The sequence below is a fragment of the Saccopteryx leptura genome, chromosome 1 (assembly GCF_036850995.1).
Source record: "Saccopteryx leptura isolate mSacLep1 chromosome 1, mSacLep1_pri_phased_curated, whole genome shotgun sequence".
Taxonomy (NCBI): Eukaryota; Metazoa; Chordata; class Mammalia; order Chiroptera; family Emballonuridae; genus Saccopteryx; species Saccopteryx leptura.
Genome location: NC_089503.1, coordinates 126,794,933 through 126,811,416, shown reverse-complemented (window position 1 = coordinate 126,811,416; position 16,484 = coordinate 126,794,933). Strand labels below are relative to the sequence as shown.

The 16,484-nt window shown below is 39.9% G+C and overlaps 1 protein-coding gene across 2 annotated transcripts in view; it reads right to left on the bottom strand.

The window, feature by feature from the left end:
* Nucleotides 1–10,594: 10,594 nt before the first annotated feature.
* The window catches only part of SEMA5A (semaphorin 5A), a 487,022-nt gene continuing 481,132 nt past the window's right edge, over nucleotides 10,595–16,484 (bottom strand). For both annotated transcript variants that reach the window (XM_066374585.1, XM_066374594.1), the window contains exon 23: nucleotides 10,595–16,217. In XM_066374585.1, the coding sequence (XP_066230682.1) occupies nucleotides 16,098–16,217 (120 nt within the window). In that variant the 3' untranslated portion in view covers nucleotides 10,595–16,097. The remainder of the gene's footprint in view (nucleotides 16,218–16,484) is intronic.

Below are 16,484 nucleotides of genomic sequence, written 5' to 3'. Positions count from 1 at the left end.
TCCCTTAATCATGAAACTCTCAGGCAATGAGATTCTGACCACATCTAAAAATCTTAGGAGTAAAGCCTCAGGTCTGCTGACCACAAACAGAGTGTCAGTGCAACTAGAAATCATACCTAGGCCTCAGCTGTGTTTCAGCTCCAGACCAACCTCACCAACCATACCTTGTAAAACCAGGGGAAGAACACCATGGCTGACATCAGGACCAGATGAAATGGTCAACACCACCCTACCCTAGTGTAGACCCATCACTAGAGACCACTACTCTAACCATGGCCTTGACTCAGTTAGTTCCTTATATCTCCCATCCCCTAAGAAGCCATTGGGAAGCCTGGTCTTTGAGCAGAAACTCACCTGTGACTCTGGGGTTGGCACCATTTCCTTCACTAATATACCCTTAATTTCCTGGCTGTAAATTCCTATTCTCCTTTGATTGGGCTTTGATGCAAACAGGTAAATGGACCCCTGTATTTGGGTAACATTTTCCTTCCAACTCCACCATCCACTCACACCATTTCCTTCTCTGCTCCTCCTCCTGACCCTGATAAGCTACGTTTCCCTCAGCTTTCTGCTTGTGCTCTAAGTTTTAAACAGCAAAGAAATCACATTGAATATTTTCCCCTTAAAATGTCCAGGTCTGCAGAAGATAAATTTAAACCCTGGTCTAAAAATGAGTTGAGGCCTTTAGTGTTTCTGCCTGTTTCATGAAGTCAGACAGGAATCAGCAACAGAAGTCAAGGTTCTGTCTAGACCAGTGGTAGTCAATCTGGTGCCTCCCGCCCACTAGTGGGCATTCCAGCTTTCATGGTGGGCGGTAGCGGAGCAACCAAAGTATAAATAAAAAGATAGATTTAACTATAGTAAGTTGTTTTATAAAGATTTATTCTGCCAAACTTAGCGAAAATCTGACATAAAGTACTTGGTAATTATTATTATATGCTTTAACTTGCTGTAACTCTGCTTTATAAATTTTATAAAGTAAAGTTACTTCCCTACTTTATAAATCACCATTACTGTGGAACCGGTGGGCGGTTAGAAAATTTTACTACTAACAGAGATACAAAAGTGAGCAGTAGGTATAAAAAGGTTGACTACCCTGTGTTAGATAATTATTATCTTGGAGTAGCTTTTCTGTACCAACCAGTTACTTTCATTCTTAGGCTCTTAGAAAGGAAGCCAGTTAAAAGTAGCACAGTGGGAAATGCCAGGAGAGGATTTAAATAATCTCCTTGTGCATAAATCAGAAAAAGGCTGTAAGAGACATTTAAAAAATGTATTCTCAAAGGCTATTTCTGAGTATTTTCCCTTAAGTTCAGATTGGGTCAAGACAGAGAATTATAAACAAAATAAAAGTGAATCAAAATAAAGGTGAGTATCTGTTGGGCAAATGAGTTTGTAAAATTTGTATTTTCTGAGTTTCTCACTTTTATTATTAAACATGGCGCTGCCCACATGAATGATGCTGCCAAGTGATACTGCTAATTACCTTCCTGCTTGGGAAGGGGCTTTGTTATGCTAATGTTTGCTGGAGGAGGAGTTGTCTCACCAAAAAGTTTGTGAAGAAGAAGGAAGGAGGAGGAAGGAGGCCACTTTTTTGCAAAGAAGCAGCAGCCATGATGGCGAGGTGCTAAAGGAGAAGCCAGTTTGTGCAGAGATGAGAAGAGAGAAGGAGATGGGGAACTAGAAGTGACTGAGCTAGAGGGGAAATTTGATCCTAGGAAAACCCGGATGTGTCAGTAGCTTTGTGAGAGCTGAATGAGTGGGTTTTGATGCCCAATGTGTTTTTTACTCACCAGCCAGGTGCGAGGCTAGAATAAAAGGTATGGCCCACCAGTTTTTGGCTCTGCAGTTTCATTACCATCTATCCGAATCTAATGGGAACCTGCACCAGCCTGGTGACTGTGACAGCCATGACTACTGGGCCTACAGTATCTTTACATATAGGCCAGTTTCATTTTCAACTTTAAGTATATATTAAATCTTTTCTTTTTTCATGAATCTTAACTTCAATTTTGTATATTATATCTGTAGTTTATTTGGATTTATTTCCTCAGTTTTATCTTCTAATTACCATCTTCTCATCAGTTAATTTAACATTTATCCTCTTTGGAGATATTTTTTAATGCTTATAGGTCTTTTTTTTCCTCCTAGAACTTTGATGGGATTTCTGACTTTTCTTTTCCTTTGGGCATCATTATTCTTGCTCTAGATTCTTGCTCCAGATTCTACCCTCTTACTTTCTAAAACATCTTAAACAAACTTGCTTTGAAATCTTTTCATAAGATTTGAAATAGCCCCAAACTAGAAATAACCCAAATGTTCATCAACTGATGTCATTATCTGAATCTCTCTCAAAAAGGGTCACTTCCTTACATGCTTACACTCCTTCCTTCTCTCATGTGGGAGCTGTTTCAGGGAGACAGACATTACTCCAGTTGTGGGGACCTTACTGGTGAGAGAGTTTTACATTTATCTCTTCCTGGTTACAACATTTTGTAAGTTTCACACTAACTTATTTTGCGTCAGTATTACTGAAATATATAAATAAGACAAAACAAAATTTTAGAGTACTGTATTTCCCCATGTATAAGATGCACCCTTTTTCAAAAATTTTGGGGTCTAAAAATTGGGTGCGTCTTATTCAGTGGTTGTAGATTCTTTTACTTGCATTTCCTGCTTTTACATGCTTGTTGTCTTTTTTTTTCAAATTTTGGTCCCTAAAATTAAGGTGTCTTATACATGGGAGATTCTTATACATGGGGAAAGATGGTAAACTCTGATCATTTATTTTTGACAAATATATGCAGTAATATAACCCTAACAGTAATTTCTACCACCTCCAAATATTCCTCCAGCTCTTGATCCCCAGCCCCAGTCAACCCCAAATATGTTTTCTGTCATGGTGACTTTGCTTTTTCCAAAACTTTGTATCAATGGAGTCAGAATCACCTGATAACTTGTGTGTGTGACCCATTTTGCTTAGCATAATGCTCATGCGAGTCATTCATGTTGTCCTGTGTGTCAGCAGTTTACTCCTTTTCATTGCTGAGCCCCATTCCACTCTATGGGTGTGCCCCGACTTTGTCTATCACTGACTAGTTGCTGGCCATTTGGGCTGTTTCCACTGTTTCAGTACTGTAAAGAAAGCTGCTATGAATTTTGTATGCAAATAATTGTTCCATGTTCTCTTGCTTCTTTGCATGCTTAGTATGCCGTTAATGGATACTGAAAATTGCAAAATTGTGTTGTTGAATATTGAATTTTATTTTATTTGTGCGGTGTAAGGACTTGTTCTGACGACTGGTTATGTTATTTAGATTGCCTTGACAATTTCAAGATTTGCTTTTAAATTTGCTAGGGTGATTATGAGCACATTTTATCACACAGGTTAACTTTCAACATTTATTTCTGCATTAGATTTTTGGGCATCTTGTGAGCTATTCTTTCAAGCACAGCTCAGAACTTGTGCCCACAGAGGTGTGGGATTCATTCTTGTGCCATGGATGACACTGCCTCTCAGTGCCTGACCCTATGCAGGAAGTTCAGTTCCATTTTCCTTCAGCACAAAATAATGCCATCCCTGGGAGTCATCCTCTGGCTCTTTGTAGCCCCCTCTTCTCTACAAGGATGTCTACAATCTCAGAATTTTTACAACTTACTGTTGTAACAAAGTACTTAGTTTAAGGGACACTATGCATTTGTGGTAGAAATTTCTGGATGGTAAAGCCTTAAATATTGCAAAAATTTCAGTAAATGTATAATATTTTATTTTCTTAGAGATAATCTGCATCTCTCTGTGCAGAGAGGGCAGCATAGAAACAGGGGGCTTAGTGCGAACTCGTCACGGTACCCAGCAGGTAATAGAAGAACAATGCAAACCAGCTTTTCAAAGAGAAATCGTTTTTCTGCTCGAAACATCTAATCATTAAAGGCAGAATCCAATGTATTGTAGCAAATATAATTCTCTTCTCAAACAAGACAAAAATTAGCAATGTTCTCTCTAATAAATCCATTTGTGAGTTACATGTGTTAACTTGCTTTTTGCTTTAAGCTGTCAAGATTCCGTGAACAACGATGCCCAGTCATGACCTTGTGCAGGTAGAATTAAGGCATGCCTGCATCCCCCCCCCCCCCCACATACACACCAAGTCCCTTCCTCTCCATTGTTCCTGAGCATCTAATTCTTGTCTTTCCATTAGCCCCATTAAAATTGGCAAGGTGCATGAGCTGTCGCCCCTCAGAGTGCTATGAACAGATTCAAAGGACACTTCTACTTAGGTTGCATAACATCTCATTGTCTCACAAAGGATGACCTTCACAAGCCCCCAAAAACTTTTTATACAGTTCAGCAATAGAGTTTATTGTTACCTAGGTCTCATTTCAATTTTATCACATTGCTGAAACTTGTTTTCTGAAAAGCTTCCAGAAAATAACCTGACTAAATTGTAAAGTTAAAAGTGATGGGGCATTTTAAGACAAACAAGACAGTTGGCTATTTTCTAAGCACTGAGAGATCACCCCGACGTCCTGACCTCCAGGGTTAGCAATTTGACATTTGCCAGCTGCCAACAACAAAGGACCCATCCTTACCAATTCTCCAGACCCTGCTCACAGAGCCTCTCATTCTCTCAACACCCCCATCACCTCTCCCTCTTTCTCTCTCTATAATTACAAAGTCTTTTCACCAAGTTGTCAGCCCAAGTTTATGAATCGACCATAACTCCGGAGTCATGCGTCCCGGGGCAGTGATTCTTCCGGAAGCAGGAGTGTGAGTCAGAGGGGCAGAGTGGTACCAGCAGTCCCATCTCCACCGTACTAGCCATCCTCAACTATTCTACATATTTCTGTTTCACAGCATTATTTTTATTTTAAAAGAAAATGATCTCCACAACTTAATAACAAAAAGAAATCAAGGCCGTTTGTCCACGGGAGTAAGAGTTGTTTTGTTTTCTGACTGAAGTTCCCAAGCCCTCCAGGGTGGGTACCTCTGACCCTCCTACCTTCTCCCCTCTCACCTCCCTCCACAGAAACGCTCTGCTCCTGTGGAGCTCCTCTCAGTGCCCCAGCCTCCCTGCACCGGGCCACTAGCGCCGCTCTTGCTGTCAGTGACTAATACTCCTCGCTTTGCCTAAAATGGAGGACTACTGATTTCAACCTCTGCCTTTCATCTTCTCACTTGCTACCTGCTCAGGTGAGCGGCCACTTGTCCTCATGTCTCAGGAAACTCCTCATCTCGGGACCCCTCAGCAGTGTCCTAGCGGGACCTCCGGGACACGCCTCCTTCACGGTCTGGAGCTGCAGACGGGTGGGGGCAGACCCAGTCCTCCCCCATCATCTCTCTCAACCTCTCCTTCACCTGGGAATGCCCAACAGAGTGCAGCTGCTGGCCAGTAACCGACAAACTCATTTCAGCTTCACCGATTCCTGTTTTCACATAATCTTAGATAAAAGTTTGAGTTTTTAGAAAGGCATCTTTCTATAATATTGTTCCTAAAGAGTGGATTCATATTTAGGTTCGGTGGCTATGAAAGGGTTGATTTCTGCAAAATTTTGTTTATCCGCATAGGTCCCTGCCCAGCAGTGAGCTGTTTGAGTGCGGATAGTGAGGATGACTTGGCAGGTGGCCTCCATTTTGTGAAGAGAAGAAAATGTGGCTGAGCGAGAATGGGAAGGAGAAGAGAGAAAAGCAGTTAACAGGGCATTCCTGAATGCATGAAGGTCACTTCTTGGTGTAGGTGATTGTTAAACTTATTAAAATGTCTCAAAATGCTTGTAACACCAGTTGACATGACCTCAGTCACTGCCCACAGGACCCTTTCTAAATGTGCAGTGATCGTGTTGTTGCTCCAGGACAACATCCCAGGTTCACTCACAAACTGCACACTGTGAGGTGCGCTGTTCTGTGAGCCCAGTTTCCACACGCACGTTTATCCTCACATTCAGTTCATATGTGAGTGTTCTCTGGCCCAGTTCTCTCCTAGCGTGGTAGGCAGCAGGTGTGCTCACGCTGCTGGGGACACCAGCAGTCTCGACTTCACACCCGCCTGCTCCCCCCAGCGCCCTGCAGGCGCCGCACAGGGCGGACCCTCGCCCTGCAGGCGCTGCACGGGGCTGCCCCTCGCCCTGCTGGCTCCGCACAGGTGCTCCACCCGTGCCCTGCAGGTGCCGCACAGGTGCTCCTCAGGAGCTTCAGCTGGCCGCCACGTGCCTCCCAGGCCATCAGGAGCCCTAGGGCTGTCCGTGGCCAGAAGCATGACTCACAGTCATATCACGGGAAGGAGCTGCCTCTTCTCCTCACTGATGTCTACCTCACTTCCTCAGTTCAGTCACTTCCCCTGAACCTGATTTGAGTTCCTACAGCTGACCATGCCCCTGTGACATGGGGCTCAGAGTTCTGGGCCCCACACAGAAGTGGGGATACCAAACTCCAAACTCACTGCCATACCAAAGTGTGTTTAATTACCCAGACACTCACAGGCCTCTCATGGAAAAGAGCTCTTTCAAGAGCATGTGCTGGAGGCCTCAGCCCACCGGGGTCCTCAGTTCTAAGACTGAGAAAAGGGCCAGACCCATCACTGAGTTAGCTCTTGCTTCCCACGTCTTTCCTGCGATCACCCCCATCCACCCCACCTCACAAAAGGCCAAGAGTCCCCAAGATATCTGCTTTCTCTTATAACCCCTTCAAAGCATAGAAAAACACGCACAGGAATAAACACACACAAGAGCCATCTGTTTATCTGGGCTGTGGCCTCTGTTCTTACTTACACTGATATGAGATCCAAGGCTAATGGACCCCCACCTTACCCCCCTTTACCTGCTGGTCCAACCACACCTTTGTTATCCTGACTGCATGGACATCAGTCTCTGTGCTGGCTGGTCTCACCCCCCACTCGGGGTCACCTTGTTTCCATGGCAGGCCCAGGATACTTGAGCCTCTACTACTTTTTGCATCAGTTCACAGGGACCTCTGTGTCACCATGGTCACACTAGTCACAAGGAAGACCTGACTTCCTCTGGTCTCTTGCTTCTTGTATACACCTTGGCCAGAATAAAACAGCTCAACCTTAGTTAAAAAGAGATAAAAGACAAGGGGGACAGGTGGTCTTAGAGTCTCACCATGAAAGAAACTTGCACCTTTCTCTGGCAGCTGGCCTTACTTTTTCATATATCACCTCTTGCCTTCTGCTCCCTCCACCCAGCAAAAACACTTCTGGAAAATTCCAGGACCCACACTGTCTGAATGGTGGTAGATTTTACAACTTTTTCCAATTCTGTCTTCTATATAACTTTTGGGATTATGAAGCAGTGAAAAACACAAGGAAAGATCAACAGAGGAAACATACAGGCTGGTCATAAAATATGGTTCCACCGGCAGTTTCTCTTCTCACGTGACAGAGCAGCCTGTGTGCTGTATGACCTTGATCTCCATTTTTTTGAAGAGTAGTTCAAAGGTTGGATTTTAGTTCTTTTTATTTTTATTTTTGACAAAAAGTATTTTGTCAAAAATACTTTTTGACAAAAGAAAAACATAATAGAAACAACCAAAACACTCAAAATGACTTGTTCAAAAACTCTTCTTTTTCTGATTACCTCAAAGTCAAAGAGCTCAAGATAATTGGCAACCTTGACTGCTGATCACAGAAAATCTATCTTTTCCATAATTCTTGAGCAAATTAAACTACCTAGCACTCTTTGGTTAATAATACATACTAATTATAAGAATATGACTGTGGATGTACAGAAAGTTTTCCTTCTATCCTAAGAGCTATGAGAAGTTTACTCATTTGAGTAAGTTCTTCTGCCATCAAGTGAGGAGAGGAAATGGCTTGGCTAATAGGCTGCACTATATTCCGTAGTACAGAGGAACGTAGAAGCTAAATGTTTCCCTTCCCACTGGCACCTCTGTAATGCAAAATCATAACTCGCTTATAGTTTGTTGAACCCTCAAACCACCTAACAAATAGTTATGTGACCAACATGATTCAATGTTTCTTGTAATGGACACATATCTGTTCTCATAATCACTTGGTTTGAAAGTACATTTCCCCTCTTCAAATGTTATGGGATTGTTTTTCTTTTTAGTTGTACAACATCCAGTTGCTATAAGGAGTCTTAATAAAACATTGCTTAGTCAAACATTATTCACATGATTCTTTCACTTAACATATTTATAATAAAAGCAGTAACAGCAACAACATATTTGTATGTGGCCAGGCTTTTTGCTACAGACTTTGTTTGTATTAATGTGATGTATCATCAAAATAGTCTCACAATATACACACTCTTATCTCTACTTACAGATGAGAAAGTGAGACCTAGAGAAGCAAACAGCCCCAGTTTCTAAGGAAAGATGGTCCCTGAACCCACACTGTGATAAACAATTGACCCTCTGACAAAAGCCATCACAAATACCTGACTAATGTCATCAAGCTCCCATATTAATAAAAAACCATAATTCACCCAAGTTTTCTGTGTCCTATGGTTAGACTAATTGTTTTTTGAACTAAGGTTGAACTCTTACAGTTCCTGTGTATTGTATGAGGAATCATTTTACAAAGGGTTAGTTTTTTAAATTTTATTTTATTTCCTCTGTAATGCTCTTAGCCACTAGTCTTAAGAGCTCTGCACCACTGAGAACTACCAAATGTATAGCAAACGTCATCTTGTTGCTTTCAGTTCTGGCTCCGGCTGGGATTGCGGGGGGAGGTGAGACCTTCATATGCTTCCAAGGAAAGCATATGCCAAGCTGATTGATGAGAGAAAAGCTATTTCAGACATCATTTTCTGTTTGATTTTATAAACAAACCACTTTGAAAAAATAAACCAAGTAAAATTTCAGAAAAATAATACTGTTTCAGATATTATTTTAAGGACAATTTCTTCTTACATTAAATATCTACAGTTCTGCAGTCAGTACACTCAATCATTTCTGCTATTCTCCAAAGGCTGGGCTCAAGGAGACACTTTAAATAGAGATTTACAATATGTATTTCAAATAGGTTCTAGAAAGCTATTTTAAATCATATTTCAATTTTATTCTTAAAGAACATATGAAGTTGACAGAGAGGAGTTGGATACATAAGCAATGTGTGAGAATATATATTAGAATACATGATTATAAATATATATTTATAAAATAAAACAAGGAAATTGTGCTACCTATTTATTTCATTCACTTTCTAAACCACCAGCCAAATATAGGTTCTTCAAGGAATACTTTATTTCATAGAATGCAGATACTCAGAATACAAATTGAATTGGTCTGGGATAGGAGTTGGGTGATTTTTTTTTTTTAAATATTCCCCAGGCCTGACCAGGCAGTGGCACAGTGAACAGAGAGCATTGGACTGGGATGCAGAGGACCAAGGTTCAAAACCTCAAGCTCATCGGCTTGAGTGTGGACTCATTAGCATTAGCATGGGGGCGCTGGCCTTGACTGTGGGATCATAGACATGACCCCATAGTCGCTGGCTTGAGCCCAACAGTTACTGGCTTGAAGCCCAAGGTCACTGGCTTGAGCAAGGGGTCACTCACTCTGCTGTAGCTCCCAGTTAAGACACATATGAGAAAGCAATCAATGAACAACTAAGATGCCGCAATGGATTGATGCTTCTCATCTCTCCCTATCCGTCTGTCTGTCCTTATCTGTCCCTCTCTCTCTGTGTCAAAACAAACAAACAAACAAACAAGAACTCCCCAGAAAATACTAATATGCAGCCAGAGCTAATAATCTCCTGAATGGTCAGCCTGCTCAATGTGGGAAGAACAGTCCTCCCCATGAAATTGTAGGAAATGATTCTTCTGGGAGACTTTTAGCAATAAAGGGCATCCATCCTTCTAATAAGAGAGAAGTCTTTTAGTAGTATAGTCAGCCTGGGTGATCTGGGCAAACACAGATTTAAAAATTAATATTTCATTAGTGGTGATTAAACAGTTTAGTTATTATAACATATTTCACTAGTTTATATTTTTATATAGTTTTGTTTTATTATAATTTTTGGGCTCTATATTAAATGAGCCTTTTTAGCTTCTTGGTCAGTTGAAAATCATATACATGTATATATATGTATATATTTTATGTATGTGCATATACATACATATATACATATATATGAGAGAATACTGAAATATAGATCTCAATAGTTTTCCTGGGAAGACATCTTTTTAGCTCTGTCCATGCTGACTGATAGTGGTTCATTCTATAAAAAAACTTGTTTTGTGCAAGGAAGAATGCAATACGGTGTGCAGGAGAGAATATGAGCATAATAAAACTGAACAGATCCATCCTCAACAGTATGCAATACCAACTAGTTGTAAATTAAAAACTTGATTGCCTTTGCTATTGTCCATAGAAATATTTCTAAAGGTTCCTTACTACTTCACAGAACCATGAAGCTGGTTGGTCCTGTCTGTGTTTGCCACCACTCAAGAGGCTTTAGGGTCTGAAGAACCAACAAGAGCATATTATGGAGTTTACCCAGGAGGCCGTCTAATTTCACTTTGCTGAAATGCTTTCCTTCAAGTAGTGATAGCTCTGGAACACATCTGGACACAGGGGACTTTGACGCTATGCAAGGAAAAATGACACTAAATGTTTCCTAAATGGTAGGATTTATTTCAATGCTCACATACAATTGAATGAGACAAACTATTTACATAAAACCTAAGTACAAAAAATATAATACAATTTATACTGTACATAATCAGGATTCTCTTATTTTGTCCCAGATAGAGGTGAGGAAGGGGTTGCTATGAAATGAAGATTGCTGCATTGTTAACAGTACTTAGGATCATTCTTCATGAATTTACCATTTAAGAAAAGAATAAGTTCGGTTTATGGAATTGGCAATTTATCAAGAGCAAAAGTTTTACTTCTGTAACAACAGTTCATTTTAGCATATATTGAATAAATATGTTTGTTTCCCTCAGAGCTGAGGCTGGGAGAGTTGGGAGTTGGTTTCTGCTGATTAGTTGGGAAATCCCTAAACTCTCATAATTGATCCAATGAAACAGGCAATGAGCTTGTGCCTGGGTTGCCACAATTGGTGTCTTAAATTGATTTTTGAAAACAATGTATCTGTCAGGTGTCATCAAACAACTTAGATATGAGCCTGGATAGCTCTCAAGTGAGTATTTAAGACCAGTGAATTGACGAACAGAAAGATTAAAGTGAAGACCATTGGAAATTTGTATTTCACACTGAATGTTAAGAACTGAAAGAAAAAAAAAATGCATGGTGTGCTCAGTGGCCCTGTGAGGAACTACACAGCAATCCACAAGCATTCCAACAGGGCAACGAAAGCTCCATTTTCCCATTTAAATTAAGGGGAAGGCAATGCTATCTCATTCTTTATTTTTTTTTAAAAAAAGATCTGTTATGATTAATATATATGGTCTTTTAAAAAATGAAACAATCCCAAGTAAGTTTATTTTGGTATCACAAAACAGCAACAGCAAACTAACACAGAATGAGGCTTTTAACATTTCATAGCATTTTCAAAAGTCAGGTCAAATGGCATAACACAAATGCTTTTTACACACCTTGGAAGAATCCTACATTGGACCAAGTTTGTGCTTTTTTTTTTGCCAATGATGTAATATTTGGTGGTTAATGTAGATGCTTGGTTTAAAAGTTCATACTGTGCTTTCTTTCAAAGTGTGGAAGTTCAACCTCAATTCTGGCCAACAGTCATTGTACAGAGGAAAAGCAATCAAATTTAGCAAAGAAAATAACATAAAGTTCTTAACCTAAATTAACAGTGACATTTCTGTGAACTTGTGAAGCAGTTTGACACTGACTTAATAAAGAGAAAAAAAAAAAAACCAGCAGGCAATATTCTAGGTGGCTCTCATTCCACTCACCCCATTGTGTCAACTGTCAGCAGCCTGTGACTGATTTTACCATATCTACGGACTTACCTGACCTGTACCTTCTATAGGCATCACATTGGCTTTCCCACGACAAGGCAAACGCCAAGGTGTTTTGTGGAGGATGTAAGATTAAAGTGATGTCAGTTTCTGGAAGGCAGAGGCTGGGTTGACCTAAATTCTGAACACATCGTGACACCTCTTTCAGTGCCACTCCATGGGGGGATGGAAAGTACATCTGAGGGTGATGTGCTTCTTAGTCATTTTCTATTCCTGAGTTCAAAGAGGCATGGAAGATGATTTCCCTCAAAGAACAGCCGATCAATCATCTGCTTTGAATTGAAACTAATAATATCCACATGAAATGATTAATTATTTTAAAGAAGGCACTGGCAAATTTTTATAGGAAATTAAATTATCTGAATTTACAGAGGGTGGCTAACAATGCTCTCTTCTTAGCAACATAACAAAATGGTTTAGATTTTCCAGAATCCAGGTTTGGCTCCAAGCTTGTTTTTATCTAATGTGTGAACCATTTGAACTACCTCTCATCTACTATTTGGACCCTCTGGAATTATACTGCCAACAAGCTGAGGAAGAACACAATGTTTGAACTACTGGCCTCAAATTTCTGACTAAATGTGGTGGAATGAATTTTGTTCCCCACCCAATAAAATTGTCAGTTTAAAAGATGCCATAGGTAGGTTGTCTATGTCCATTTTGTCCTTTCTGGTTCTAGAGTAGCTACTGTTATCATGCCAGCAAAGTAAAACACGGTTACATGAATGAGAATTGGTTCTGGCTCTGGTCATGGGTAAGAAGCTTGATTGCTTTCTATGGTAGAACAAATGTGATACTTTGAAAACTATGTGAGACAGCCTTCACTGGGAACCATACACTTTGGATCAGGCTTTGCATTTGGTTTTGATGATGCTCTAACACTCATTGTAGAGTGAAATACTCTCTTTTGTATATTTTCAAAAGAGAACAGGTCTCCATTTCTGATGCTTCTGTAACATATACCAAATTTTTGATAATACAACATATGACCATTGAATAAAAACAATCTACCTGTTCCAGAAAAATATGTCTTATGCATGTGTAACATAAGGCCTTAAAAAGGGAGGGGGGGTATGGAATAGTCACTTAAGAAATTTTAGTGTTTTTCTCCTTCTGTAAAATGTCGGTGTACTGTAGAGTTGACAGATGGTGACTAGTCTAGTCCAGAGAAAGGAACAATGCTGGGAACCACTTCCAAAGAATTTGAATGAGACCTAAAGTAGTTTCCTCATGAAAACCAGCCAAATTTTAACCGTATCCAGAAATAACCCTAAAAATTAACCAATGATTAATGTCGTTTGACATTAGGTCCCTTTCAGTGGGATTAAATTGCTTGGTGCAGCATAAAGTATTAATTTATAATTGTGCCTCTTGTAGTAAAAGAAAAAAGAGGAAAGAATAAAAAAGTGACATAGGAATGAAAAATGTGATGTGTCCCTGGAAGGTTTTGGCAGGAATTCAAAATGGCACAGCCTAAGGACATTGTGTGGGAGCAAGCCTCAGTGTGGACTGGGTCCCAGTAGGAGGTGGGTCCCTCCAGGAGAGCCCACATGTGAGGGCTCCCGCCATAGGAGGGCTGTGGAGGGGCAGCAGACACATGAGCACCAGCTCTACAGTGACAGAAACACAAAGTTACTCCATAGCTGGTTACAATACATAGAGTATAGCTGAAATTATTCTAAACCAATGGAAATCTGTCAGGAGGGAGAGAAGGAGAGAGAAAAGAGAAAAGGAAATAGAAGACAGAATAATTTTCCTTTGAACAGAGTGGCAGGGAACAAATATGAGGGAATTTCTTTGCAATGATAATAAAAAAGATATATGATCAACAACATAACAAATCTGTTGTAGACAAAGGGTGCTTTCCTCCGTCATCGTGTCAGCTTGGATGTCATTTAGAAGCATTTCCCATGAAGACCAGTGATAATTTTTTGAAATATTAGTTTCCTCTCCTTAGGGATATAGAATGACCTTTTAGGTTTAGAAAATACTAGGTGGGGGGGGGCAGCAGAGATTCAAAAAAAGCAGCTACTGTGAGGACATTTTTCTTATAGGAAAGCATCCAGTGAAAATCCAATCCAAGAACAATTAGGAAACCATCTGGCTATATCGCACCCTTGGAATGGGACTTTGCATACAGACAGAGCAATTCCACACAGCATACAAGCAATGTGAACTCCCCACTGCAAAGCCCCTCAGCACCATTCATTTGCAATCTATTAGGCCTTTCAGAGCCCACCTACCATTTATTTATCTTTTAATTGAATTTATTGGGGTAATACTGATTAACAAAATTATACAAATTTCAGGTGCACAATTCCACAACACATCATCTGCACACCCTATGGTGTATTCTGCACCTCAAGTCAAGTCTCTGTACACCTGCCATTTACATTTTAATTTTAGTAGAGCCATTTTTTGCAAATTTTGAGATGTGACAATATTTTGAACATTACTAAACATAAGATTTTTTCCAACACTTTATGAAACCGTTTCTTTATATTGGTAGGGTGAAAACACACATATGTTAATGATTCTGTTTCTCAATATCCATAGTATATATTTCACAAATCTGAAGGTTCACTGATCAATAAAAACATGTTTTGATGTCCACCGACTCATTTAACGCAACACCCTGAGGCATTAGATGAAGACTTCCAATCTTGTTCCTTCTTTCAATCATTATTCAACCAAGTGTTATATGTTATGTATCAGTTGTTGCTAAATAATTCATCCTCTTTTTTTCCTACTGGGGACCACTATGAATTGTATAACACTCTGAAAAGCTCAGAACCACAAGGATCATTTAAAACCTTACTTCCAGATACCCAGATTACTCAAGGTACATCTTGAAATGCTGTAGCCTCCATGCAGGGAGAAGTGGGAGTTAGTGAATGGGAAGGCAACACTAGATTAAAATCAAAAGGCACCAGAGCTAGACACCTCCACCTCACCCAACCCGGAGGTAGCAATGACAGCTTGGAACTTGGGGAGCAGCTCCCTATGTACAGCGAGGGGAAGCAGAAAATGAGCTTTACAGATTAATGCTCTTGGTAGGGGGCGGATCACCATACATTAGTTCTATCAGGGGGGTGTATAATAAAAGTTGACTTTCATTAAATGTCAGTTCTTTCAATACTTTCCATAACATAGAAAATAAAAAAAGTTGTTTTCAATTATATTTCAGTACTTGCAATATTTTCTTCAGTGGCATCATTAATGTTCAAATGAGAGAGGAGGTATAGAGTCTGTCCAAATGCTAAGCAAGTGGTTATTTTATAGACCGGCTCTTCGAGACATTACAATGGACCAGACAGGTAGGTATCCAGGAAACTGCTTGGCTAGGAGCTCCCTGGAATACCATAAAATCCAAAAGTCTGAATAAGGCTAGTTTCGCAGCAACCTGCACAATTTTCTTTCTTTGTGTCTCTGCCTCTGCTCCCTGAATGGTAACACAGAAACCATATCAAGTCCAAGGGTGGAGTGTCTCAGACCTCATATTTTCACCTCTGCAGATGCAAGCCAGGTTGTGTCCTGGGCTTCCTCAGGCAAGAATCATTCCATGTACAAACATACAAGTTGCTTCCAAGAATTCCAAGTATTCTCCAGATGGGGAAGATGGCAGGTCCGTGGTGAATCACTGTATGGCCATTTTCATATTCTTCATTTTATCAATACTATGGACCTAAGCACTCCGTGTGTGTGTGTGTGTGTGTGTGTGTGTGTGTGTGTGTGTGTGTGTGTTGGGGGGCTTTCTCATATAAAGTGACTATTTTCTTGAATTAAAACATTATGAAGGTTTATGTTCAAGAGCCAGAGGAGGCTCCTATTTCTAAAGATTCCTTCCAATGTAGGCGGTACACTCATTAAAAATCTCAAGGTAACAACTGACTTGTTAGAAAAATGGACTGAACACCATTAAAAAACTCCACACAAAGTCTCATTCAACAATGATCAAGTATTGTAGACCAGATTTTCACAATATCATATTTAGACTTTTGTTGCTTTTAAAGACATCTATTTTTTGGCAGCAATGGGACACTTGTGGCTTGAAATGCACTTGAAATGTATCCAAACTTCATCTTTGAAGTCTCAGAAACATGGGCATTCATGGAGCACAGGCCTTGAGGAACTGGGGAATTACAAGAAGCCAAAAAATGTAAGAACTATTAGTACTCATCATAATTATTGAGATCTGTAAAGTAGGCGTTAGAATAAGTCTTCCCAGTGAGATGCGGGTTGAAGTATTTGTTTCTTTCCTCTAGAATCAGGTTGTTTTTATTAAATGCCTATAAAACACAAAAATAAAAGATTTAAGAAGTATTTCAAAAGAAAATATAACTAGGAGACAATTATGTTGAATTTGAGCTCTCTGCTATGGGTCCATACTGGAAAATGTGTTTCCTCACTTGTTTCTTAACATTATTGGCTTTAGTGAGGATTTGCTTTGTAACTAGAATAAGGTTGGAGATTTTTGATAGCTTCCAATTTATTGTTGCATTTTAGGCAGGAAGTTTCCAAAAGTTAGAAAGCCTAAATCTAAACTACAAGGAAGC